This window comes from Octopus sinensis, linkage group LG16, assembly GCF_006345805.1.
Source record: "Octopus sinensis linkage group LG16, ASM634580v1, whole genome shotgun sequence".
NCBI classification, from domain to species: Eukaryota; Metazoa; Mollusca; class Cephalopoda; order Octopoda; family Octopodidae; genus Octopus; species Octopus sinensis.
In genome coordinates, this window is record NC_043012.1 from 37295541 (window position 1) to 37321996 (window position 26456).

At 37.2% G+C, this 26456-nt stretch overlaps 1 protein-coding gene across 4 annotated transcripts in view; it reads left to right on the forward strand.

The window, feature by feature from the left end:
* Positions 1 to 444: 444 nt before the first annotated feature.
* Positions 445 to 26456, forward strand: part of LOC115220459 (tyrosine-protein phosphatase vhp-1-like) — an 87397-nt gene continuing 61385 nt past the window's right edge. For 3 of the 4 annotated variants that reach the window (XR_005002504.1, XM_029790586.2, XM_029790587.2), the window contains exons 1-3: positions 445 to 1005; positions 2485 to 2595; positions 11192 to 11366. Coding sequence is in view for 2 of the 4 variants with exons in the window: in XM_029790586.2 (XP_029646446.1) it covers positions 859 to 1005; positions 2485 to 2595; positions 11192 to 11366 (433 nt within the window). In the remaining 2 variants the exon portion in view is untranslated. Of the gene's footprint in view, positions 1006 to 2484; positions 2596 to 11191; positions 11367 to 24636; positions 25084 to 26456 lie in introns of those variants that run through there. The other variant, XM_036510010.1, reaches the window with a different exon arrangement.

Here is a 26456-nt window from a genome sequence, read left to right on the forward strand (position 1 = left end):
TTGTCATGTAGCTTTGAGATTTCAAAGATATGATTGTTTATTATAAGAATGGCATTGCAAGGTAAGTGTGAGAGGCTGGATCTACCCTGTTTGAACATAAAACAGATAGAATATTTGGGCCAGATATGGCTGGTTTAAAGGGCTGCAGAACTAGCACAATGCAATGTATAACAAGGCTGTATATTTTGAACTGCAGTTACAATTCACCTAATGAGCCATCTACCCAGTTTTAGTCACAGAGTATGGTTGAACCTGAGGCTATAGAAAATAAATAAACTACTTCTACTACTACTACTACTACTACTGCTACTACTACTACTGCTACTACCTATCTGTAAACATATTCTTTAAACTAACTTCAGATTCCATTGGAATTTTTTGCTATTTTTTTCACTTTTTTATTTTTAAATTGTCTTTCATTATTTTTATGAATATTTCATCTTTATGAATATTTCAGAATTCTACGGACTTCACATGTGATTCACCTCAGTTCCATGTTAGCATCCTATCAAGATGCCAATCTCCAAGATGTCAATGATTTCAGATTTTAGTCTAAAGAAAACTCTTCAACCAGCCACACAGAATTTTGAGAATGAAACAGTAAGCCACGGAAATGTTATCTTGAGACAGAACTCGCAAAACCAGTATGCAGGACGAGAACTTCAGAAAACCTAAACTATTACCTTGTTTTCCTGTAATATCACCAGTATGGTTTGGTCAGGAACCCTCCCTAACAATGAGTGCTAGTTCTCCTTTAATCCCTTCCTTTCCAGCTCTTCGCTGTTGTTCCTCAATGTCCATTTCTACCACTTCTGTTCCCGTTATTAGCTTCAGCTTCCCAAACCGGACTGTCACACTATGAGCGTTCTGCCACTGAAAGTTATGGACAGCGAACCTCCTGTCCAAGTCACTGACACTGACCAAAACTTAGTCACACAAGAGGTTCCATGGAAATTGATGGAACCCTATGGATTAGTAGAAATAATATCGAATCTTTTAGAGAAGGTAAGTTACAACAGCTTCTCTTTTATTTTTCGTTGTTGCCCTACAAAGTAAATATCTGGCTTTTATTTTTCTCATTCACCACATTACTGAGCAACCATTTAGCATAAAAGGGTTTTCTCTTTTTTTTTTTAAACAAGGTTAACCCTTTCATTGCCAACCCACTTAATATTCATCATCATCATCATCAGTGTTATCATATAATGTCCATGTTCCATCCTGGTATTGGCTGGATGGCTTGACAAGATCTGAAATGTCTAAGAACTGCATTGTACTTCAGCATCTTCATTGGCACGAGTTTTGCAGAGTGGACTGGGTACCTTTTTTTATGCTACCAACGCCAACGCCAATGAGATTGCCATGCAGCTTGCAAGATTGCAAAGCCTGAGGGAGGTTGCTTTATGCTTGGAGATGAGGGCAAACATATAAGAAAAGAGGTCAGAACAGAACAAGTCTCTTGGTGTAGAGGAACTAAGTTCCTACTCAGGTTTTAGAGGAGAGGGTGGGAGTGACGATCTGGTGAAGCTGCAAAGAGATAAAAATACTGGCTTTAACATCATAGGTCAGATGAGACTTAGTTGAAGCAAAATTTTCCATGGCTGGATGTCCTTTCTGTTGCCAACCTTCATCTTAGTCTGTTGTACATTGAACAGCCTGGATATACTTGTTGCAAATGACTTAGTCTTTCCTGTTGTTATTACCACTAAAGGTGCTCTGATGAACTTCCTCCCTGAGTGCCAGATTACCTTGTGCCACTTTGTGCCACTTTGCCTGACTAGGAAACTCGCATCCTCTTCATCCAAATGCCTTTGTGCTTCCATGAGTGAGGAAGCCTTTCTCTGGTCGTAGCTGACCGTCTTTGGAACTCTCTTCCATCTCAATGCATTTGTCCTTCTCATGTTGTTTTAAAGTCTGGTACTTATTAAATCAATCTCCTTTGCTGGACTGCTATGCTATGGGTACGTAAACAAACCAACACAGGTAGTCAAAAGGTAGAGGGACAAACACACACACACACACACACACACAGTGGGCTTCTGTATAGTTTCCATTTACCAAATTCACTCAAATGTCATTGGTTGGCCCAGAGCTATACTTAGCAGATACTTCCTCAAGGTGCTGGGAAGTGGGTTTGAACCTGAAATAATGTGGGTACAAAGCAAGTTTCTAAACCACATAGTCATGCCAGCATCATGGAAAAAACGGGGCAGTTTGTTTATCCTCATTATCCGTGTCATTAACATCTTAATTACCATCGTTTAAAATTCGTTTCTTTGACCTGACATTGATTGGTTGATGGAGTTTTAAGAGTAATTCCAATTTGCATGTTTCCATTTCAAAAAGAAAGCAGGTATTTTTTTACTTTATGAAAAATTTACATTTTCTGTTTCACATTCTATGTAATTACCATTCTCTGTGATTCCAGATCGGCTAGAAATTGAATATCAATACAGCTTCTTTCTTCATGGCTCTCTTTTACAGGTACTTATTATCGACAGCCGCTCATTTCTGGAGTTTAACACCTGCCATATACGTCACTCAGTCAACGTCTGTTGCTCTAAGCTGGTGAAAAGACGTTTACAGCATGATAAGGTGAGATATTTCCCTCTCGTTGTTCTTCTTGTTATTATTGCTTTCTTTTAATATCAACAACTTTTGGGTTGAAAATATTGCGTGTATTACTACACTCATGGAGTGGTTGGTGTTAGGAAGGGCATCCGGCTGTAGAAACACTGCCAGATTAGACTGGAGCCTGGTGCAGCCACCTGGCTTCCCAGACCCTGGTCGAACTGTCCAACCCATGCTAGCATGGGAAGGGGACATTAAACGATGATGATGATGATGATGTTTCATGTCATAAAAATCAGTTGGCAACAAAACTAACTGGAATCAAGACTGTGAGGGCACATGGTCTAGTGCATTAGCAATCAGGAGATTGAGGTTTCGATTCCCGGACTGGCTGTGTATTGTGTTCTTGAGCAAAACACTTTGTTTCATGTGACTCCAGCTCACACCACTGTTAGTAAGTTACTCCATGATGGATTGACATTCAAGGGTGAGACAGCGACCCAGGAAAGTCATCCAAATGGTGGTCTTGCGAATCAGGTGTCATATTCATACAACCTATACTGTGAATTCCGACTGGTTGGGATTGGTTGTTCAACCGCATTGAAGGATGAATGAATGGAACCAAGGTATTCTTTTATGAGGTCAGCTTTGCCTTTCATCCTGTCGGGGTCAATGTAAGTACTGGGGTTGATGTATTCAAATAGCCCCTCCCTTCAAGATTTCTGGCCTTATCATCATCATCATCACCATCATTATTTTGGTGTGAGAGAGCAGTGAATGGCATCAAAGTGATGCTGTGGTACAGATATACAAATCCTAATATAGCCATCATGTCTACCCGTCTAATAAGGGTGCACCTGGCATGGGCATCACAACCATATGTGCGCAACATGGTAACCTCATATCAAGATAAACAGCGCATGATCTTGCAAGTTGGGGTCCAGTTAGAATTTTCTTCAGGTCAAGTAGCCCATCCTGCTCAAAAGGTCTCTGAATAAGGGTTGTTAGCAGATGATGAATGAAACACTCATGTTTCCAGGATTTAATTATTCAAACCCTAAAGAATCCCCTCTCAACACATGGCTATGATGCTCCTTCACCACTCCTTCTTAGGATCAGAAATGCACATGTCTTTGGCCAGCAAGGGACATACTCAACAACTGGTTATGGTCAAGCAAGTGACCAGCAAATTTCTCTGGTATTGAGCAGAATATTTGCTGTAGTCCATCTTTTAAACCAGTGCCTTTCGACCATTTTTTGTCTATGGACCCTTTTTGATCCCTATTCTATTCTGCTGGACCCTCATAGCTATTTGCTGTATATATAAAAAAAAAAAACCTTACTGTATTTTTATAATTGAATATTCTTAGGAACAGTATAAAAAAAACTGTTGGAATATTTCCTGTATTGTAGAAGCATAACTAATTTATTGTGGATGAATTTTAACAATAAAACCTTATATGGACCCCCAAGGGACGCAGGGACCCTGGTTGAGAATCGATGCTTCAGACCAAGACAAAACATAAACATGATAACACTTCCAATCAGTTGAGAGCAGAAGCTATGAGACCCATTGCCTGGTGCTTTACTACATCAGGGCATCTATCATCATCATCATCATAATCGTCATTATTGTGTGAGAGAGCAATGCATGCCATCAAAGTGACAGTGAGATACAAATATATAAAACCCATATTATAATTATTATTATTATTATTATTATTATTATTATTTGTTGTTGTTATTTACTAACAAGACCATTTTGTCTCATTTTTACATTATAATTTACTACAAAATTTGATGTATCACTGTCACCAATTATACAACCAACAATTACTAAAGTAATTAACAATGAAACGAGCTAAATATCAAAGCAGACTGTCATCCAAGTCGGTGTGACTCATTAATGCCGCTATACACTCACTCTATACACCCATCCCCCAACCCCCACTGCTCTCACTCTCTCTCTCTCTTTCTCAACACAACAAACAGTCCTGTCCTCCTTCTTCTTCTTCTTCTTCTTCTTCTCCTCCTCCTCCTTCTCCCCTCTTACTAATCTATTTAATAGTGGATCTATCTCTCTGTTCTCCACCAAATTACATTGTTTATTTATTAGCATTTGTCGAGAGGCCGGCTAACTGTATGTCGCAGAATGGATGGCTTGTTTAAGCTCGGCCGATACTTATTCATTATCTCAATGCCAAATTACAGCCTTCAATTGTTTTATTACCAGTTAACACACCTTCAAATAATCACAGTACTACTACTACTACTACTAATGATAATAATAACAACAACAGCAATAATAATAATAATAATAATAATCTTTGCTATTGTTTAATTTTTGGTGTCGTTCAGAAGAGATGTCGTTTCGAACGTGCTTCTTTTGCTTCTGTGTTTTTGTTGTTGATCAAAAGTGCTGGCCTTGTCGTGTGGTCAAGAAGTTGGCTTTGCGACCATGTGGGTTTGAGTTCAGTCCCCCACTCTGTTGTACCTTAGGCAGGTGTCTTCCATTATAGCCTAGGGCTAACCAGTGCTCTGTGAGTGAATCCGAGAGATGGAGAAACTGTGTGGAAGCCTGCACTAGGTGCAGGTGTGTCTGTGTGGTTTCAGAACTTTCGAGTTCAATCTCACCCTGTGGCACCTGGGGCAGGTTTCTTCTTCTCTCACCCCAGGTTGACTAAAGACTTGTGGGATGATTTGGAAGAAGGAAACTAAAATAGGACTGTTGTGTGTATATATGTATGATAGTGTGTGTGTGTGCATGAGTGTGTGTGCATGTGTGTGTATGTTTGCATTTCCTTGTCTTGTAAACACGTGATAAGTTGTAAATGAGTATCATGCACAGTGCAATTAATTTCCAGTGTTCTGTGAAAACATGTCTGGCCATGGGAAGATTTTACATTGCTTTGAATACAGGGGAACATTGGCAGATGGAAGGGCATCCGGCCATAGAAAATCTGCATCTTAAAAAACACTGTCTAATCTATGGGAGCAATGATGATGATGATGATAATGATGAATATATATATCATAAACACAGGAATGGCTGTGTGGTAAGAAGCTGACTTCTTGACCACATCGTTCCAGGTTCAGTCCCATTGCGTGGCACCTTGGGCAAGTGTCTTCTACTATAGCCTCAGGCCAACCAAAGCCTTGTGAATGGATTTGGTAGACGGAAATTAAAAGGAGCTCGTCGTATATATATATATATATATATATATATATATATATGTGTATATATATATATATATATATATATATATATATATATATATGTGTGTCTGTATGTATGTATATATGTATTTGTGTGTCTGTGTTTGTCCACCCACCATTGCTTGACAACCATTGTTGGTGTGTTTACGTCCTCGTAACTTAGTGGTTCAGCAAAAGAGACCACTAGAATAAGTACTAGGCTTACAAAGAATAAGTCCTGGGATCGATTTGTTCGACTAAAGTCAATGCTCCAGCATGGCTGCAGTCAAATGACTGAAACAAGTAAAAGAAATAGAAGAAATATGTGTATGTATATTTGTGTTGGCCCCTTACCTTTTGACAACCATTGTTTGTTTGTTTACATCCCTATGACTTAGTAATTATCACCAAAAGAAATCTAGAGTAGGCGCTGTGGGATCACCATCATCATCATCATCACCATTTAACGTCCTCCTTCCACGCTGGCATGGGTTGGATGGTTTGACAGGAGCTGGCCAGACAGAAGCCTGCACCAGACTTCTGTGTCTCTTTTGGCAGGGTTTTTACAGGCTGGATGCCCTTCCTAACACCAACCACCCAATAGGGTGGACCAATTATATACCATAACAGAAATAGAGTATTGAAGTGTTGTATTAATAGATTATTAAGAATGTTATAGTAGAATAGTAGTACCACTAGAGATATGATTAAAGATATAGAAGGGTAGGTACTATGAGAAGTATCATTAATAAGATATATAGTACAGTAGGTTCTATAGAAGCTATTAAAACAGACATGGAATAGTAAGTGCGATTTGAGGTTATCGTTAAAAGGATAGTATATTCTTGATAGTTATGAGAGATATTAAAAAAATGATATATTTTTAGATAAGAAAATCTATTCTGTTTGTTTATTGTTTTAAGAATATTTTTGCATTATTTTATTATCAATATAAATGGAATATGTTTATTAATAATATAGATTAAATGTGTTTTGTATCTTGATAATTTTTACAAATGTTTCATGAAGTGGGTTTTTTTTTTTGTATTTATTAAAGAAATATTTGTCTTTGCATAATATTGGTTTGGTTCGGTTCTGAGAAATTGATTTATATTTTTTTCACTTTTATTAATTCTCACCTTACCAAATGTTGTCTCACTAAAGTTGGAAGTTATTCTATGTAAAGGAATCTTAAATATGTTAAAATCAAGAATAAATATTCTTTTCCTCTCCAGGTACAAGGCCTGAAATTTTGGGAGAGGGGGCCAGTCAATTAGATCGACCTCAGTATGCAACTGGTACTTAATTTATTGACCCCAAAAGGATGAAAGGCAAAGTCGACCTTGGCAAAATTTGAACTCAGAATGTAAAGACAGACGAAATACCGCTTAGCATTTTGTCTGGCGTGCTGATGTTTCTGCCAGCTCACCACCTTAAAATATTTTTTCCTACTCTAGGCACAAGGCCTGAAATTTTTGGAGAGGGGGCTAGTTGATTACATCGACCCCAGTGCATAACTGGTACTTAATTTATTGACTCTGAAAGGATGAAAGGCAAAGTCGACCTTGGCGGAATTTGAACTCAGAACATAAAGACTGACAAAATACCACTAAATATTTTGCCTGGTGTGCTAATGTTTCTGCCAGTTCGCCGCCTTCAAAATCAAGTATAAATATTGCAATAATAATATACAAGATAGCAAGCTGGCAGAATTGTTATCGCGCTGGGCAAAATGCTTGGCGACATTTCATTTATCTTTAAATTCTGAGTTCAAATTCCATCAAGGTTGACTTTGCCTTTCATCCTTTCAGGGTCAATAAAATAAGCACCAGTTAACCCTTTCGATACCAACACGGCTGAAACCGGTTCTGGCTCTGTAGTTCGAATATCTTGTTTCAAAAGTTTTGAATTAAAGTCTTCCACCAAACACCTTAGTCACAATTTATGTTTCTAGCACCAGCTGAATGATAACTAAGTTATTTTACTAAATTCTTTGAAAGAAACACAGTGCGTCTCAACAGAAATATGGTAACAAAATGGTTAAAATATATAATAGAGAAACAATTCTTAACCCTTTTGATACCAACCTGGCTGAAACTGGCCCTGGCTCTGAGTACAAATGTCATGTTTCCAAAAGTTTTGAATTAAAATCTTCCACCAAACTTTAGTCACAATTTATGTTGCTAACACTAGCTGAATGATAACTGAGTTATTTTACTAAATTCTTTGTTATATTTAAAATTAATTGAAAGAAACACAGAGCATCTCAACAGAAATACGGTAATGAAAGGGTTAAACACCGGTTTCAATAAAATTAGTACCAGTTAAGCACTGGGGTTGATCTAGTCAACTTACCCACCTCCTCAGGAATTGCTGGCCTTGTGCCAAATTTCAAACCAATATTACAATAATAAACGAGCATTGGATTGGTGGTAGAGTAACGAGCAAAATATCTTGTGGTATTTGATTTCTTATCTTGACACTCTGAGTTCATTCCCTGCTGGGACCTCACATCCGCGAGAGAAGGCGTCTGTACAATAATGCCATTGAGAAGAAAGTGCCAAAGTAGTGCACATTCTCTCTAGACGATCCCTTAAGTCTGCTAATATCTGGTATGTGGAATTTGTAACTAGTAGCATCAGCGCCTGAAAGTTGTTTGCATAGAAAACATGGTATTTTGGATTATTTTCTAGGATCTGAATCTTGAATTAAAATTTTTTAGTCAACTCATTAACATAATTATGTTAATGTCATCATCATAGTTAAACGATTATCCTTTTTTAGTCGTTAGACTGCAGCTTTTCTGAGGAACTGCTTTGGAAAGTTTTTAGTTGAACTGTTCAACCCCAGTACATATTTCAAAAAATTTAAAACCTGGTATTTATTCTGTCAGTCTCTTTTGCTGAACCATCAAGTTACGGGGATGTAAACACATCAGTACCAGTTGTCAAATAATGGTGGGGGGGGGGGGAACAAATACACACACACACACAGAGGCTTTTTTCAGTTTCCATTTATCCAATTCATTCACAAAGCTTTGGTTGGCCCGAGGCTATAGAAGAAGACACTTGCCCAAGGTGCCACACAGTGGGACTGAACCTAGAACCATGCAGTTGGGGGGCAAGCTTCTTACTACACACACGCACACACACACACATGTATATCTGGACTCACTTGACATCTCATTAATTTTCTTTCGGAACAAACTCTTCCCCAGTTGATTATTATTATTATTATTATTATTAATATTAATATTGCAGACGTATTCTCTTTATTCAAAGTTCAAAGAGTATTTCATCACACCTGCACTCGTTGCCGATCAATAAAAGACGGAATCGGGCTTCAATCAACAAAAATCTATCATAGGAATAAGACTCAAAGTTATCTATAGACAACCACTACAACATCAAAAGTAAAATAAAATAACCCTGGTGACCCGACCTCCCTTATCCCCCCCCCCCCACATCTTCAAATTAATTCCTATTTCGGTTTCGCTTGTTTTTATTTATTTCTTGTTTTCCTATTTTAATATTTCTGTCTGTTTTTTGAAAACTAGAAGAGAACTGAATGGTAATTATTGATCTCAGTTTGTTTACCTCATCTTTTGGGGGGTTCAATACCATTACATCTCTCGGAATATTCTTCAACTACCATTCATTCTAGAATATTCCTTCATTTTTCTGACTGGTTTCAGCAATTGGATTGCTGCCAAACTGGAACATCACCCTCCAGGGCTTTCAAGGATCATTTGGGCCCCGGTACTTGTTTCAGTATGCGAATGTGTGTGCGTGTGTAGAAATAATGGGTGTGTGTGTGTGTAGAAATAATGTATAGGGTGTGTGTGTGTAGAAATAATATATAGTGTGTGTGTAGAAATATATAGATTATATGTATGTGTAGGGTCTACAGGTGTGTGTGTGTGTGTGTCTCCCATCAGCTCTTGACAGCTGGTGTTGATTTGTTTACTTCTCTGTAACTTAGCAGTTTGACAAAAGGTGACCTCAGAATTAGTACCAGGTTTAGAAAAAAAGAAAGGAAACAAGTGCTGGGGCTGATTTGTTTGACTAAACCTTTCAAGGCAATGCCCCAGCATGGCCACAATTCAATTACTGAAAAAAGAAAGTGAAAGACGAAGGATGTTTCTGTTTGTGCAGTTGGTGTCAGTGTGTTTGCTGTGATGCTTTGAAAGCATGTCCGGACAGGGTGTAATGATATTGAAACCCAAAAGCTGAGATCAATAGACGGAGATCAATAATTATCATTAGGCTCTCCTCTAGTCTTCAAAAAGCAAGGGGGTGGGGAATCAGGTGCAGTCTCAGGAATTTTTCGAAGAGAGGCACAAGGTCAGAAGGGAATACAATTCCGGGAAGAAAGGGCATTAATAACATTATTTAGCAGGGCATATTTCTTTTCTTGAGGAGGGCATGTGCCCCTCAGGATCTCCCCTCCTCCCTGGGTCTGCCACTGGAAATATTACTTTGCTTGGAAACAGGTGAGGCCTGGTGATAGGAAAGGTGTCCACCCATAGAAAGTTCTGCTTCAACAACGTCTTGTATTATGCATGTAAGTAAGGGAAGAAAGTAAGCATTAAGACAATGATGATGATGGTTCTGAGAGAGCCGTTATGGTAATGTTGATGTATCACTGCTACCATGACAACCAACGTTATTTCGCTCATCGCTACGTTCTGAGTTAAAATTCCACTGAGGTCAACTTTTCCTGTCATCCTTTCGGGGTTCATAAAATAAGTACCAGTTACACACTGGGGGTCAATGTAATTGATTAATCCCCTCCAACCAAATTTCAAGGCCCTGTGCCTTCAGTAGAAAGGATTATTATTGTTATTATTTTAGGTGGCAACCTGGCAGAATCGTTAGCATGGTGGGCGAAATGCTTTGCGGCACTTCGTCCACCTTTACGTTCTGAGTTCATATTCTGCTGAGATCAACTTTGCACAGATGCCTTTATTCAGGCAACTTGTCTGGTTTGTTATTCATCAATGTTGATAAACCCAGTTATGTTTTTAAAATTTGATCACTTTCATAAATGTTACTGTGCAAATGATACTGAGAGAGAGAGAGAGAGAGAGAGAGAGAGAGAGAGAGAGAGAGAGAGAAAGAGAGAGAGAGCATTATAGATTAAAGTTTGATACAAACCAGATAGAAAGAAGAAAGAAGAGTGTGAGGCGGAGACAACAGCGAGACAGAAAGAAAAAGAAGGAAAGAGAAAAAATGGGAAAGTAAGAGAGAGAGAGAGAGAGAGAGAGACTGAGAGAAGGAGCCATCAGTGTTTATGTAAGAAAAAGACAAAACAAAAGGTTATCTCTCTCTCTCTCTTTTTTCTATCTGTCCATCCATCCATCCATGTCTGTCTGTCTGTCTGTCCGTTTATCTAATTAGCAATATTGGTTTTTGTTAAATTTTAGGTTCACATAAAAGATTTGCTGGCTCAAACATGCCACATTGATGCTGATGAGAATGCCGAAATTATCGTCTATGACCAATGCACTGAGGAACCAGCCTATTTGACGGGAGACAATTTCTTGGTTGTATTACTGCAAAAACTTTCTTCTGCCTACAAAAGTGTCACACTTCTAAAAGGTAAGTGCAATCCTAAATTTGTCTCTTTCTCTCTCTCCCTCTTTTTTTATATTTCCTACTTACAGGATTAATTATAATAATAATAATAATAATAATAATAACAATAATAATGATAATATTGTAATCCATTTATAAAAATGCTTTAAATAAATCTTTTATCCTTTAAATGGTATCTTGAAAATGATTTGCCTAATTAGATTACATATTAGCTAATGATTTTTATTATTATTTATGATTAATAATAATAATAATAATGATAATAATAATGAGGATGATGTTAATGATAAAAATAATAATGCTTTCGTTATTAACCACAAGGGTTATTAACGAAAAGATTGGGAACTGTACAGAATGATACAGAATGAGGAGATTATGTAAAATGTGAGGGAAAATAAAAGATGACAAAACTAAAACAAAAAGTTTGGAGTAGGAAGACCACCAAGGGATAATAATAATAATAATAATAATAATAAGACTATATAGGACCGAGGTAACTCATCCAGAAGTTATACACAAATACACATGGTATGGCACTCTAATAATGATAATAATAATAATAATAATTTTTTCTACTGGAGCACAAGGTGTGAAATTTTAGGGACAGGAGCTAATTGATTACATTGGCCCCACTACTCATCTGGTACTTATTCCATTGGCTTCAAAAGAATGAAACTTCAGCAGCGTTTCAACTTGGAACATGAAGGCAAATGAAATGCTGCTAAGCCACCTTAATAATGATAATAATGATAATGATAATAGAGCTGGCCAAGGTAGCAGCTGGCCGAATCATTAGCACACTGGACAAAATGCTTGGCAGTGTTTTGTTTGTCTTTATGTTCTGAGTTCAAATGCTGCCAAAGGTCGATTTTGCCTTTCATCCTTTTGGGGGTTGATAAAATAAATATCAGTTGAGCACTGGGGTCAATGTAATTGACTTAGCCCTTCTCCCCAAATTTGCTGGCCCTTTGCCTAAATTTGAAGCCATTGGTAATATTGTTATTTAAATATCTTATTTGCTAGGAATGGCTGTGTGGTAAGTAGCTTGCTTACTAACCACATGGTTTTAGGTTCAGTCCCACTGCGTGACACCTTAAGCAAGTGTCTTCTACTATAGCCTCGGGTTGACCAAAGCCTTGTGAGTGGATTTGGTAGACAGAAACTGAAAGAAGCCTGTCGTGTATGTGTGTGTGTGTGTTTGTCCCCCCCCCCCCATTATCACTTGACAACCAATGTTGGTGTGTCTACATCCTCGTAGCTTAGCAGTTCGGCAAAAGAGATTCATAGAATAAGTACTAAGCTTACAAAGAATTTTATTGATTTGTTGATTTGTTTGACTAAAAGGTGGTGCCCCAGCATGGCCGCAATCAAATGACTGAAATGAGTCTAAGAGTAATCATGAATGAGAGAGTAAATAAAGGTTGTTTACGAACAGGAACTACAGAAGGTCTTTGTCTCCTGTTATTTTGTTCCTTGTAGTAAATACAGCTCGTCTCTCTCTCCATTGTTCGTTTACATTGAAACTAGTGGGTCAGTGTTTTGTAGGTGGCAGTAGTGAAGTGCGCTTGTGGCATGGGTGAATAGCAGGCACGGTCGTGAGTAATTACTCAGGGTAGGCAGTTGATGACGTTTATGTAGTAAAACACACACACAAAAAAAATAATAAGTGAAACACAGGCATGCGACTGAGTTGAAGGCAGATTTACTTCTGCCTTTATAGTGTGTATAGAAAACATTGTTGTAGGAGTGTACGCAGCATGTGTACTACAGTAGTACTATGCGTAGCTTTAATACTGAGATTGAAAAGCAGGGGTGAATTATGCCTACCTAATCTACAAAAAAATGAAATATTTTGTATTTTATGCATAATAACCAGAGTAACCTTCATAATTTTATTGAATTTGGTGCATATTTTGTCATACAAGGGAAATGTTGCTATCGATCTATTTTATTCAAGGTAGGCACTGCCTACCTTGCCTACCCAGGTGGCACGACGTCCCTGGCAGGTAGTTAAGAAATTCACTTGACCACGATTGGGGTTCGGTGTGAGTGTGTGCCATCTGAGAACCCAGTGTCTTTTAGCGAAGCCATGAGTCAGCCCAAGCCATGAGTCAGCCCAAGGTTTGGTGGGGGCCGTGTGGGATGGGTTGTACCTGTAATTCAATAGGTTATTGTCTTGTCACACACCACACTGAGTCAAGGTGAGTCATGCTTATTCTTCCTGAGAACTTCTCAGCCACATTGTTCTGGGTTCACTCTCATTGAATGGCACCCGAGGCAAGTCTCCTACTATAGCTCCAGGCTGACCAAGCCCTTGGGAGTGGATCTTGTTGACAGAAAGAAGCCTGTTATATATATATATATATATATATATATATATATGTATGTATATTGCACACACATGTATGTATATATATATATATCTGTGTGTGTCTTTGTGTTTGTCCCCACCACTACATGGCAACAAGCGATGGGTTGTGTATGTTCCCTTAACTTAGCTGTTTGGCAAGAAGAGACCGATACAATAAGTACCAGACATATTTTAACTAACCTGCAATTCATTTATTGTATAGAGTTTTTGTTTAGCCCTGGGTTCGTCCTGATGGTGCAGATTGATGATTAACAGTTTTCCATCCATGGCCATCCCGTATTTCATTAAGAAATACTGTCTTTAAGCCTACACTACCTGTTCTGTCCTACCTTCCGGTTTTTTTTTTTTTTTTAATTTCTAAGGCAATAGGGTATATGATTTAATAGCTATTTGGCTGTGATTACTAGTAGATCTGGTGACCAGGTGAAGGAGACACTCTGTTTAGCTCTCAGTCAGTTAAAGTGATTAAGAACACATCATTTGGAAATGTTAAATCATAATTGCTCGTTTTTCAACATCGAAATGTTTTGTTCTGAACTGCTGGAAAGTTAGTCGCAGAGCTGTCTTTAAAGGTTAAGAATTCTTACTATTGAGAAATGAGAAAAGAAAAGGAAAAACTCAAGGAAAGAGAAGATATTTCTCAAATGGATTTTGGATTATTTTTTAATTTTTTTTATTTGTGAAGCATAAGTTAACTAGAAATCTTAATTCCCAATTTTATTTCTCTTTTTATTTTGACATTCTTCCCTAATTTAGCCTGACTGATTTTAATTAATATTCTTAATAATTTTACTATGAAAATGAAAATGAGTTTCTTTGCATTGTTAACCTCAGTATATAACTGGTAATTTAACAGATTACTGACCTGAGCATAAAATAAAGGCTACGATGACTCAGACAGCATATGACCTTGACATTTATTATTGCCGCCATCTTATAGAAATTCTTCTCAAATCCTCATTAAATGGTTCCTGCCAAAGTAGTTTTTCTCTGTTTTTAGCGGAGAAGGACAAACATTGAGGATTCAATCAACTTTAAATATCGCTCGGAAAGTGATATTGATTTTTTCCTCCTACTTTGATTTTCTTCCAATCAGTTCACCATTATTTATTGGTTCTTTCATGTATTCCTCGTCTTTTATGCCTTCTCGTGCTACACTTTGTTTCCGATGCTATTTATTTACATAATTTTTCAAGACTTCTTTTTTCCCTTATTATTTCAAGTAATGCACGTGGAAAAAATAATTTGTCTTCTTTCTTTACTGAGCTGAACGAAATCATGTAAATCTTTTAGTTTTTCTTCTTCCTTCCTTCCCAAGGCTACTGTACAGTTACTAACCTCATAGAACAAGTCTTAATTATTCTCATTCTAATCACCAACAATTGTTGTGCATCACTTAATAATGGCAGACTTATTCTATTGTCTGGTTTGGCACCATCACCTGCTGCTAAACCAGGTACCTTTAGCATTTTTGTTGCAAATAGGCCTGAGCAGAGGGCAGTCTGGTTGATTCCGTTCTGACATGGTCATCTGCCCAAGTTAGTGGCACAGGGACGACTCTTTAGTAAAGAATTCCCAATTTTATAAACCATTCGTATTCTTATATTCTGTTCCATTACTTACAAAACTTTATATACATTGCATGTGTGTATGCATGCATGAATGCACATCAGTAACCTGTACACGAATCACGTGTATTTAAATTTAACCCTGATTATTAAAATATAGAATGAATATTTAGAAACGGGGCCTAAATTTCACAGCTAGCCTGATCCTGTTATCAGCTTTTAACAGGTTTTGTTGCACATACTGGGGCTAGATCTATCTCTGCAGTTGATTTCTCTCCATATATATGTGTGTATGTATGTATGTGTGTGTGTGTATATATATATATATATATATATATATATAAATATATAAGAAATCATCTATCTATCTAATTATAATATTATCATATTATAATTTATTATAATTTATACAACTTCTGTGCCCTGTCCACACCAGCCTGTCATTGCTCCATTCCTGTGGATACTCTTACAAAGATTTGGAGCCAAGTCTAAAATTCTAAACAAAGCATGAAATATATCTTTTACCTGTTTCACTTATTAGACTGTGCCCATGCTGAGGCAATATATATTTTTATTGCAGAAATTAAGGAAATCTCAAATTCAGGTAAATAAGGTATGAAAATAGCTTAGAAGATTGGGTAAAAATACCCTTATGAGGTGGGTGGTGAGGGGCTGGTTGGTTCAAAGCTGGAATTTGAGGGGTAAAATTGAGGGGCTTACTGGTCACTTTTTATCCATCTTAGAAGGGGTTTTTTTACCTGATCTTTTAAGCTGTTTTCACAGCCATTTTCTTGCATTCGAGATTTCTGTAATTTCTAAATTAAAACTACCAACTTATTTGACACCTTGATGTTGATTTATAAAACTCTCTCTCTGTGTATGTGTAGTATATATATGTATATATATCTTTATATATATATATCTTTATATATATATATTTATATATATATATACACATGTACATATTGATAGATGAAGGTGCATGGCCTAGCAGTTAGGGCGTTGAGCTCATGATCATAAAGTCATAGGTTCGATTCCTGTATTGGGCAGTGTACTGTATCTTTGAGCAGGGCACATCATTTCACGTTACAACTCAGACTATTCATAGGTCACACATTGACGACTGTTTTTCATGCATTGATTGTATTGAGTAATTGAGTAATGACTAAGGATTGATTGTATTGGGTAATTGAGTTATGACTAAGGATTGATCGTATTAGGTAATTGACTAATGGTTGTTTGTATTGGGTAGCTGAGTAACAACTACTGAGTAAAGACTAGTAATCATTCATATTTGGTAGTTAGGTAGTGACCAGTAATCATTGTAGCTTCTGATTGACCATCTGAAGGCTGACCAGTGGCATTGTGTCCGTGTACTGAGAGGCTGAGTACAATGTACTTTGACTGCACCTTTTCTGCCTATGTGTATCTCGGCATATTTACTACGCTGAAAATGTATACTCTTTACTCTTTTACTTGTTTCAGTCATTTGACTGCGGCCATGCTGGAGCACCGCCTTTAGTCGAGCAATTCGACCCCGGGACCTATTCTTTGTAAGCCCAGTACTTATTCTATCGGTCTCTTTTGCCGAACCGCTAAGTGTCGGGGACGTAAACACACCAGCATCGGTTGTCAAGCAATGCTAGGGGGACAAACACAGACACACAAACATATACACACACACTTATATATATATATATAATATATATATATATATATATATAATATATATATATATATATATATACACATATATACAACAGGCTTCTTTCAGTTTCTGTCTACCAAATCCACTCACAAGGCATTGGTTGGCCGGGGCTGTAGCAGAAGACATTTGCCCAAGATGCCACGCAGTGGGACTGAACCCGGAACCATGTGGTTGGTTAGCAAGCTACTTACCACACAGCCACTCCTGTGCCTATGTCTTCAGTTTGTTTTTTGTTTTTTTTTTCATGATGTTGGTCTGCTCAAAAAGAGCTAATTAGTGCTATTAAACAACATCAATCAACATTAGCAGCAATGGCACCACCACCACCACCACCACTTAATCCCGATTCAAGGTCTTTATCAATAAAGATTTCGGCAACCATTCCTTTTTATGGGATTATTTCCTTCCAACAGGAAGCAATCGTCTGAAGAAACCAAAGCAAACATGAATCTGTTTCTTTTCATTTTGTGTTTGTTGTTTTGTTAATGATATTTTGTTCTTTTAATTAAAGCTAAATAAATGCTGCTATAAGTTTATAAAATTACTTGAAATAATGAATTCTTTGTATGCTAAAAAAAAAAAATGATGCAAAAAAATAGAATAAACTAAAACTGAGCAAGGATTATATCCGTGGATGGCTTTGTTAATCTCTCTGGATTAGCGAAGTCTTTACGTCAGCAAAACTGATTATTTGCTTGAAAAAACTTGCTTCTGGCATTAAATAGAAATTGAGAAATGTCGGCGCCTTTATTGCAGTTGAGGAACTGGTTAATCTGAAAAAGGCTAACAGATAGGTGAAGTAAGGGCCAAAAATGGAAGGGCTCTTGATTTTAAGGTCTGCAGCACACTTTAAAATCCTTCCTCACCATCATCGTTGTAATGATATATCCTTGGGCTAGGCATTGGTATAGAGAGCTTTTGGTTTGGTTAAGCTGATGTCAAAGGTTCAACTCCATGACTCATTCAAGAAAAAGACGATAAAGAAAACAACAAAAAGTGAACAAACAAAACCAAAAAAAAAATTACTGTTGCTAATTATAACTGGAGACATTTTGTTTGGGGTTTGTATCAGATATTGTCTTCTGTGAGAACATTATGTTTCTTGTTTGTGCCACCACCACCACCACCACCACCACCACCACCACCACCACCACCACCATCACCACCACCACCATCATAATCGTCATCATAACTATATAACCACCAATGCCCAGTTTATGAATTATAATTACTTCAATTATCAGGTTGTTAATGAAAACTTATAAATCAATGTGTTTCTCTGTCTTTCTTTTCTTCCATTCCTCTTGTAATCTTTCCTCCTTTCTTCCTTTTTCTACTTATGGTGACTCAACCACTTTTCCTGATCATTGAAAGAGATATATCTAACGTTCGCTGTTCAAATGAAATCTTTTATCTGCTCTGTGTATCATATTTACAGTTTTCCTACTTACAACTACCTCGCTTAGTTTCTTAAACAATTCGCTCTGAATATCTGGTTTCTGGTGGACTCTTCTGAGTGTCCTAACTCACTGGACATGTATTTTGGACTTCTAATTGCTGGCGTCTTTAAATGAGCGAGCTGACTGGACATCTCTAGCCACGGGCATGGCTGTGTGGTAAAAACTTTGCCTCCCAACCACATGGTTCCTGGTTCAGTCCCACTGCGTGGCGCCTTGGGCAAGTGTCTTCTACTATAGCTTCGGGCTTACCAAAGCCTTCTGAGTGGATTTGGTAGATGGAAACTGAAAGAAGTCCATCGTATATATGTGTGTGTATATATATAATATATATATATATATATATATATATATATATATATTATATATATATATATGTATGTATGTATGTATGTGTGTCTGTATTTGTCCTCCCAACATCGATTGACAACTAACGGTGGTGTGTTTACGTCCCCGTATCTTAGCGGTTCGGCAAAAGAGACCGATAGAATAAATACTAAGCTTCCAAAGAATAAGTCCTGGGGTTGATTTGCTCGACTAAAGGTGGTGCTCCAGCATGGCTGCAGTCAAATGACTGAAACAAGTAAAAAAGAGAGAGAGAGAGAGAGAGAGAGAGAGTATATTAGCCAGAAAAATCTGCAGTGTACTGTGAGTGCACAATAGGTGAACCGCGACATGGCGAGGAATTACTGTATGGTTATGTTTTCTTTTTGAACAATTTGTAAATTTATAAACATTTATCATTAGTTGTTTCTAAATAAAATGATTTGTCCTATATTTGACCTTATCTAACAGGTACTGACAAATCTAGCCACACTCCCTCTCTCTCTCTCTCTCTCTCTCAAAATTACAATATTTTCCTTTCTATACAAAATGGTTTGCTGTCCTGTGTCAATGCTCTAAAATTTGTCCAAAATATTTCTTACCTGCTGGACAATGCACCAGCTACCTGTACATTACAACCTTTGTTATTTTTGCTTTGTATAGATTTTTATAATCTTAGTTTATATCTGAACTCTGTGTACACAGCCTAATTGTATCGGTTAAACCACTTCTTCTAATGCTAGCCCCTTAATCTTTAGCATTGCCTGGATACAGTTTCTCAGAATTATATCAACAAAGTCGTTAACAGTGTTAATTGCTACAAACCTATCAGCTTTGATGTGTATCTCTATACCAGCAAAGTGACTTCTGATAGCAGTGATTGTCGTCCTCACTTCTTCGATGTGTTTCTAAAGACAAGTGTTACCTCTGTATAGGCAGGTGTTGCCTATATATATATATATATATATATGTATAGGCAGGTGTTGCCTATATATATATATATGTATATATATATGTATATATATATATATATATATATATATATATATACACAGGTGTTATCTCTGTATAGGCAGGTATTACCCATTTATAGGCAGGTGTTGCCCTCAAGCTTGATTTAATCAGGAATGGTTAGAGTAATGATCTGCAAATTTCCGTACTGAACCCTGAATGAAAGCCCCCAACTCTCATGTTGTGATAAGATTTTCCATTCATTAAAACCTTTCGACTAGTATGGATCATCATTTCTAAGAAATCTAATAAACCTTTTTTGCATTTTACCGTCAGGTACTTAACATTCCTCTGTTTTATTATCGTTATAAAGCTTTGTGATATTTGATATCATTTGTTTTGTTTTATTTTATGATTAAAAGTCTCCTGGGTCGGTGGCAGTTGGTGGTGGCTGCGACGGCAGTGGTGGGGGTTTCTAATGCAGGTTAAAGTCAATAACTAGTTCAAGTTATTAAACTTTCCTTTAATTTCTCACTCTTTTCCATCTTGGTGTCGTAAAATATTCCCCCAAAAAACCTGCTTTTGTATTCCTTTCAATGTATGTGACCCATCTTCTACTTAGGTTCCGAATGCCTTTAAAATGGATGTTTGAAATTCCTGTTTTCCAAATTGTCAAAATGAATATAGAACTATTAAATGTAATTTTCATGCCATTCTCTGATTGGTTAATTCTCAAATTGTCTTTGAATGATTATGATATTCTACACCTGACTGCTGTTGAGATTGAACTGATGAAATACGGTTGCATGCAGGCATTCATCTCTCATCTTTAGTTGTAATATACAAAGGTTCATGTGGACAATTGTATAACTGGGTCATTCTTACGAAAATAAAACCAAAATAGATTTTCATATAATTTTTAGAATGCTCAGAAAAGTAACTACTTGTAAAGGTATGTCAAAATGGTTCACTTTTTGACCTAGCATTGATATTAGGGAAGTTTCTTGGAAATCTACACTATTTGGAAGATATAGAAGATATTTGTCTTGAACGTGTATCTATCTTTGTTGCACACATCACACCAGGTGAATGAGAATTGTGACCACAGACTTTGATGTCCAGCAAATTCTTTAGCATATTTTTTGAGGTTCAAGGTCAGTGTAAATAAACATCGTGGGACTTTTTATGCTGCTCTGAAGAAATTCAGAGAAGTTAGTGGATATTTTCAGGTGAAAAATGTTATTTTGTGCAATGTCATGTATGCTACACTTTTTGGATGCTTTGTATATGAATCCATTATGTTTACATTGATGTATTCGTATAGGAAATGTTGTAACTTTCAGGGCTGGCTCTAAATTTGGAAAATCTGTGGAGATATACTTATGGCTTAGATATTTCGTAATTTGTGGTTGACTGTCACGTACGTCACGCAAGAACGATCCAAGTGTAATCTTGTTTGTGTGTGTGTGCGTGTGTGTGTGATAGATGATGTGGTTGATGTTGTTGTTTACCTGTGTCACCTTCGTTGGAGTACACCTGTGATCAAAGGCTTCCATCTATGACCATCCTAGCTTTCTTTCTCTCTCTCTCTTTTTTGCTTCGTTTTGTTGTGGGACTACATTACGTATTGTGTGAGTCGTTCCCATTTTTAAGACAGTGGAGCCAGTTTGAGGGAGATTTGGCTGGTGTTTCTAGCAGGTCCTGTAGAGGCCTCGTAGCAGTTTCCTTTGGTTGACTCATGTGAAATGATAATTAGAGGAGAGTGTCATATAAGAAACAAATAGCAATTAATATTTAATTACTACTACTACTACTACTACTAGATTGGTGTAGGTGATAAATTGGAAGACCCAAAATGCTTAGTGGCATTTCTTCTGCTTTACGTTCTGGGTTCAAATTCTGCTGGGGTCCAGTTTTCCTTTCATCCTTTCAGGAGTCGTTACTATAAATACCTGTTGAATACTGGGGGGGTCGATATAATCAACTCATCTCCTTATTCTGAGATTACTGGCCTTGTGCCAAAATGTGAAACCGATATTTCTTCCAGCTTTCTATGTTCTGATTTCAAACACTGCTGAGGTCAACAAAGTACTAGTTAAGTACTGGGGTCGACATTACGGAGTCACCCCTTTTCCTGAAAACTGCTCATCCTCTGCTTAAAAGTTATTATTATTGGGTGAGACCCTTAACGGAATTTCATCTGTCTTTATGTGCTGGGTTCAAATTCCACCAAGGTTGACTTTGCCTTTCATCCTTTCAGGGTCAATAAAATAAGTACCAGTTAAACACTGGGGTCGATGTACTCAACTTACCCCTTCCCCCCAAATTTCTGGCTTTGTGTCATAATTTGAAACCATTATTATTATTAATACTAATATTATTATTATCAAGGCAGCAAACTGGCAGAATCGTTAGCACGCTGGATGAAATGCTTAGTGGTATTTCAATTGCTGCTACGTTCTGAGATCAAATTCCACTGAGGTCAACTTTGCTTTTCATCCTTTTGGGGTCAATAAATTGAGTACCAGTGAAACACTGGGGTCAATGTAATCAACTAGTCCTCTCCTCCCAAATCCCAAGGCCTTGTGCCTATAGGAAAAAGGATTATTATTATTAAGTGGGCAAGCTGGCAGAACTCTCAGCATGCCAGCTGAAATGCTTTGCGGTATTTCGTCTGTCTTTACATTCTGAGTTCAAATTCTGCCGGGGTCAACTTTGCCTTTCATCCTTTCAGGGTTGATAAATTAAGTACCAGTGAAACACTGGGGTCGATGAAATTGACTTGTCCACTCCCCCAAAATTTCAGGCCTTGTGCCTTTAGTAGAAAGGATTGTTATTATTATTATTGAAAGCTCATGGCCTTAGTGATTAAGGTGTTGCACTCACGATCGCAATATCGTGGTTTCATTTCCTGGACTGGGTGGTGCATTGTGCTCTTGAGCAAAACACTTCATTTCACGTCCCTCTGCAATCACTTTGACACCTGACGACGCATGGAACACTGTGCATGTGTTCAGGTAATGTTGATTTGATGAAGGAAGTAAAAGCTGTTGTGCAACTCATAAGCAAATTATTTGTGCAGATTATTTGGCAAAAGAAGTTGAACACTCGTTATGTTGTCTTCGACGGGAGAGTCCATCGTTATTATTATTATTATTTTACTTGGCGAGCTGGCAGAATCATTAGTATAGCAGGCAAAAAGCTTAGTGGCATGTTGTCCACCTTTACGTTCTGAGTTCAAATTCCACTGAGGTCGACTTTGCCTTTCATCCTTTCAGGGTTGATAAAATAAGTACCAGTTACGCACTGGAGTCAATGTAATTGACTAGTCCCCTCCCCTCGAATTTCAGGCCTTGTGTCTATTGTAGAAAGGATTATTATTATTATTATTATTATTATTACCCCCGCATTAGCGAAGGCGGGGGTATTGTTTTCAGTCGTGTTTGTTTGTTTGTATGTGGACAAGATATCCCAAGAACTGCTGGATGGATTCGGATGAAACTTAGATTTGGGGATCGATCTGGTACCAGACAAGGGTTCTGGATTATTTTTCTTGTTTTTTTTTTTTACTTAATTCTTGAGAGTGGTCTGGTTCAATTCTAGTTTTCTTGTTTGTGAGAGCAGATTTCAGATATTCTCATTTTAAAAATCGTCTCTGGCTAATCGTTGCTGTTGCTTTGCTGGAGATTTGTGCTCTCTGAGTGCTCTTGTTATTATTATTATTATTGTTATTATTGTAGGCTGCAAGCTGCCAAAATGCTTAGCGGCATTTCATCCATCTTTACGTTCTGAGTTCAAATTCTATCTGAGGTCGACTTTGCCTTTTATCCTTTCAGGGTCAATAAATAAAGTACCAGTGAAACACTGGGGTCGATGTAATCAACTATTCCCCCTCCCCACAAATTCCAAGCCTTGTGCTTCAGTAGAAAGGATTATTATTATTATTAGACCGACCACTGTTGCTATAACCTGTTGTTGAAAAGCTATGTTGGACTGGGGTTGATGCTAGAAGATCAATATGTATCAATAATATAATTCAGTGATCAGTAAAGGTAGGGAGTGGTCCAGTTATTGTTGAATTTATTGATTTTAACAATTTTAGATTTTCAGTTTAGAGAGAAAAATTTATAAGAAAATTATGTAAAATTTTAATATTTTTTCAGTTAAAAAATGTATATTAATCAGAAATTAAAAATGTATGTGGAGAGTAATTTTTCTTAATTAATCAACAGGATGATTAATTAATTAATCCACAAATATTTATTATATTTTATAAAAAGTGGACTCCAAAATCAAATGCTGGCTGCCACTCTCTCTCTCTCTCTACTTTGAAAGAAGCTTGTCACCTTAGTGTGTGCGTGTGTGTGTGTGTTTGTGTGTGTGTAAATGTGTCTGCTTGTGTGTTGGCTTGTAAGTATAAATGTGTCTTTGCATGAGTGTGTGTGTGTTGGCGTGTGTGTGTGTGTAAATGTGTCTTTGCGTGAGTGTGTGTGTGTGTGTGTGCTGTGTTGAGATGAGTCATCCTCTGTTAACTGCTACTGTTCATTTTATAGTGCTGCTGCTGCTGGTGGTGGTGGCGTTGGTGGTGGTGTTGGTATTGGTGGTGGTGGCAGCATCAGCAGCAGCCAACTTGGGGTACCAGCTGTTTTGTTGTTAGTTGCTACTGAAAGCTTTTCAATCCATGTACATAGTCTTAATCATTTCCTTTTCCTCACCTTTCTCTCTACACCTCCCACCTCACCCCACCACTCTCTCTCTCTCTCTCTACTGCCTGCTCTCTTTCTCCGCACACTCCCCCTCTCTTTCTACCATTTGCTTCTCTTACTCTTTCTACCTTTTGCCACCTCTTACCCTCCCTCCCTTTGTCAGCCTATAATCTCACATTTCTCTCCGCCTCACTTCCTCTCTCTCCCTCTCCCCTTCTTCCCCTTCCTCTCCTCAATTCAATCATTTTTCAAAAACTCTGATCAATGACATTTCAAAACTTCTAGTTCCAAGTGTTTTGTCATTTTTCTTTCTCCCCCTTTTCATTATTCCATCGAAATCTATAGAATGTTACCAAGTCTCTACTGCCAAATACCTACCTCTGTGTACCTCAGAGATGCTGGCAAGAAGTGTATAGGCATCCGTCTACCTCACATGCATCCAGACACCATCTGCACTCTTTGTGTATACATCCATGTCTAAGCCTGTCACATACGCACATTTACAAATGATGTCCTGTATTTGTAAATTTGGAATTTTATTTTCTTACCAAACCGAGCAGATTCATAAGAAAATTTTAACGGATATTTTTAATGATTACATTTCGTTACACTAATTAGCAATAATAAATAGCCAGGTAAGTGTAATTAAAGCCCCCCAACTTTTTCTTTTTTTTTTTTTGGAGGGGGAGTTATTATCATCATCATCATCATCATTATTATTATTATTATTATTATTATTATTATTATTATTATTGTTGTTGTTGTTATGTTGCGTACCGATTGCGTCTCCTTAGGTGTGAAATAGAAACTCTTTTTAAAAAGTCGATCACTTTGTTATTAGCGGTAATATTGCAATAAGGAATAGTTGGACACACAAGACTGTGCGTGTGTCTGTCTGTGTGCACACACACACACACAACTCTCACTTTCTCTCTCTCTCTCTCTCTCTCTCTCTCTCTCTCTCTATATATATATATATATATATATATATATATATATATATATATATATATATAGAATGGAACCGATATATCAATTGATATATATATATTTATTTATATAACACAGATTTATCTCTATCTCTGTGTATGTGTGTATATTATATATATATATATATATATATATATAAAAAACACAGATCTATCTATTTATTTGCGTTTGTGTGAGTATGTATATATGTATGTGTATATATGTATATATGTATATATATATATATATATATATAGGCATATATGTATACACACGGACACACATGCACCCATACGTATGGCTGTTGTTATTTCTTGTCCTTTTCTCATCTCGCATTCGTCTCGTCCAGGTGTCTGCTGCTTCTTCTTCACATGCATGTGTATGCACATGCATGCATGCACACCTGCGCGCATTCTTACATACCTGCACGTCTGCACGTACACGTACTGGCACCTGGAACTTTTAATGCTGTCATGCGTTCAATTTCACAAATACGTTTACATTACGTAAAGATTGATTTGTTGTGGTGGCATCTCTTCACACACACACACACACACACACACACCACATGCTCTCCTGTATGTGTATGTATATGCATATGCACACACACACGTATTTGTATATATGTATTTATGTATATTTATATATATATATTATTCTTAAACAAGTCCAGTGTGAACAGTGGGTTTGAAGTTTTGGCCAGTTAAGCCGTCATCAAGCAGTCCGACAGTGGCTTACCTGGCCAAGACTTCAAAGTCACTGTCAAAAATAGTCTTGTTTAAAGAATAATGAATTATTATTCCATTCCACAAGAGTGTGGAATAACCACCCAGATTAATAAAAAAATTGTTTTTATTATGAATGAACACACAAACAACCATTAACATAATATATATATATATATATTTCTTTATTGCTCACAGGGGGCAAACGAAGGGATTAAGTCGATTACATCGACGCCAGTGTGTAACTGGTACTTATTTAATCGACCCTGAAAGGATGGAAGGCAAAGCGGAATTTGAACTCAGAATGTAACGGC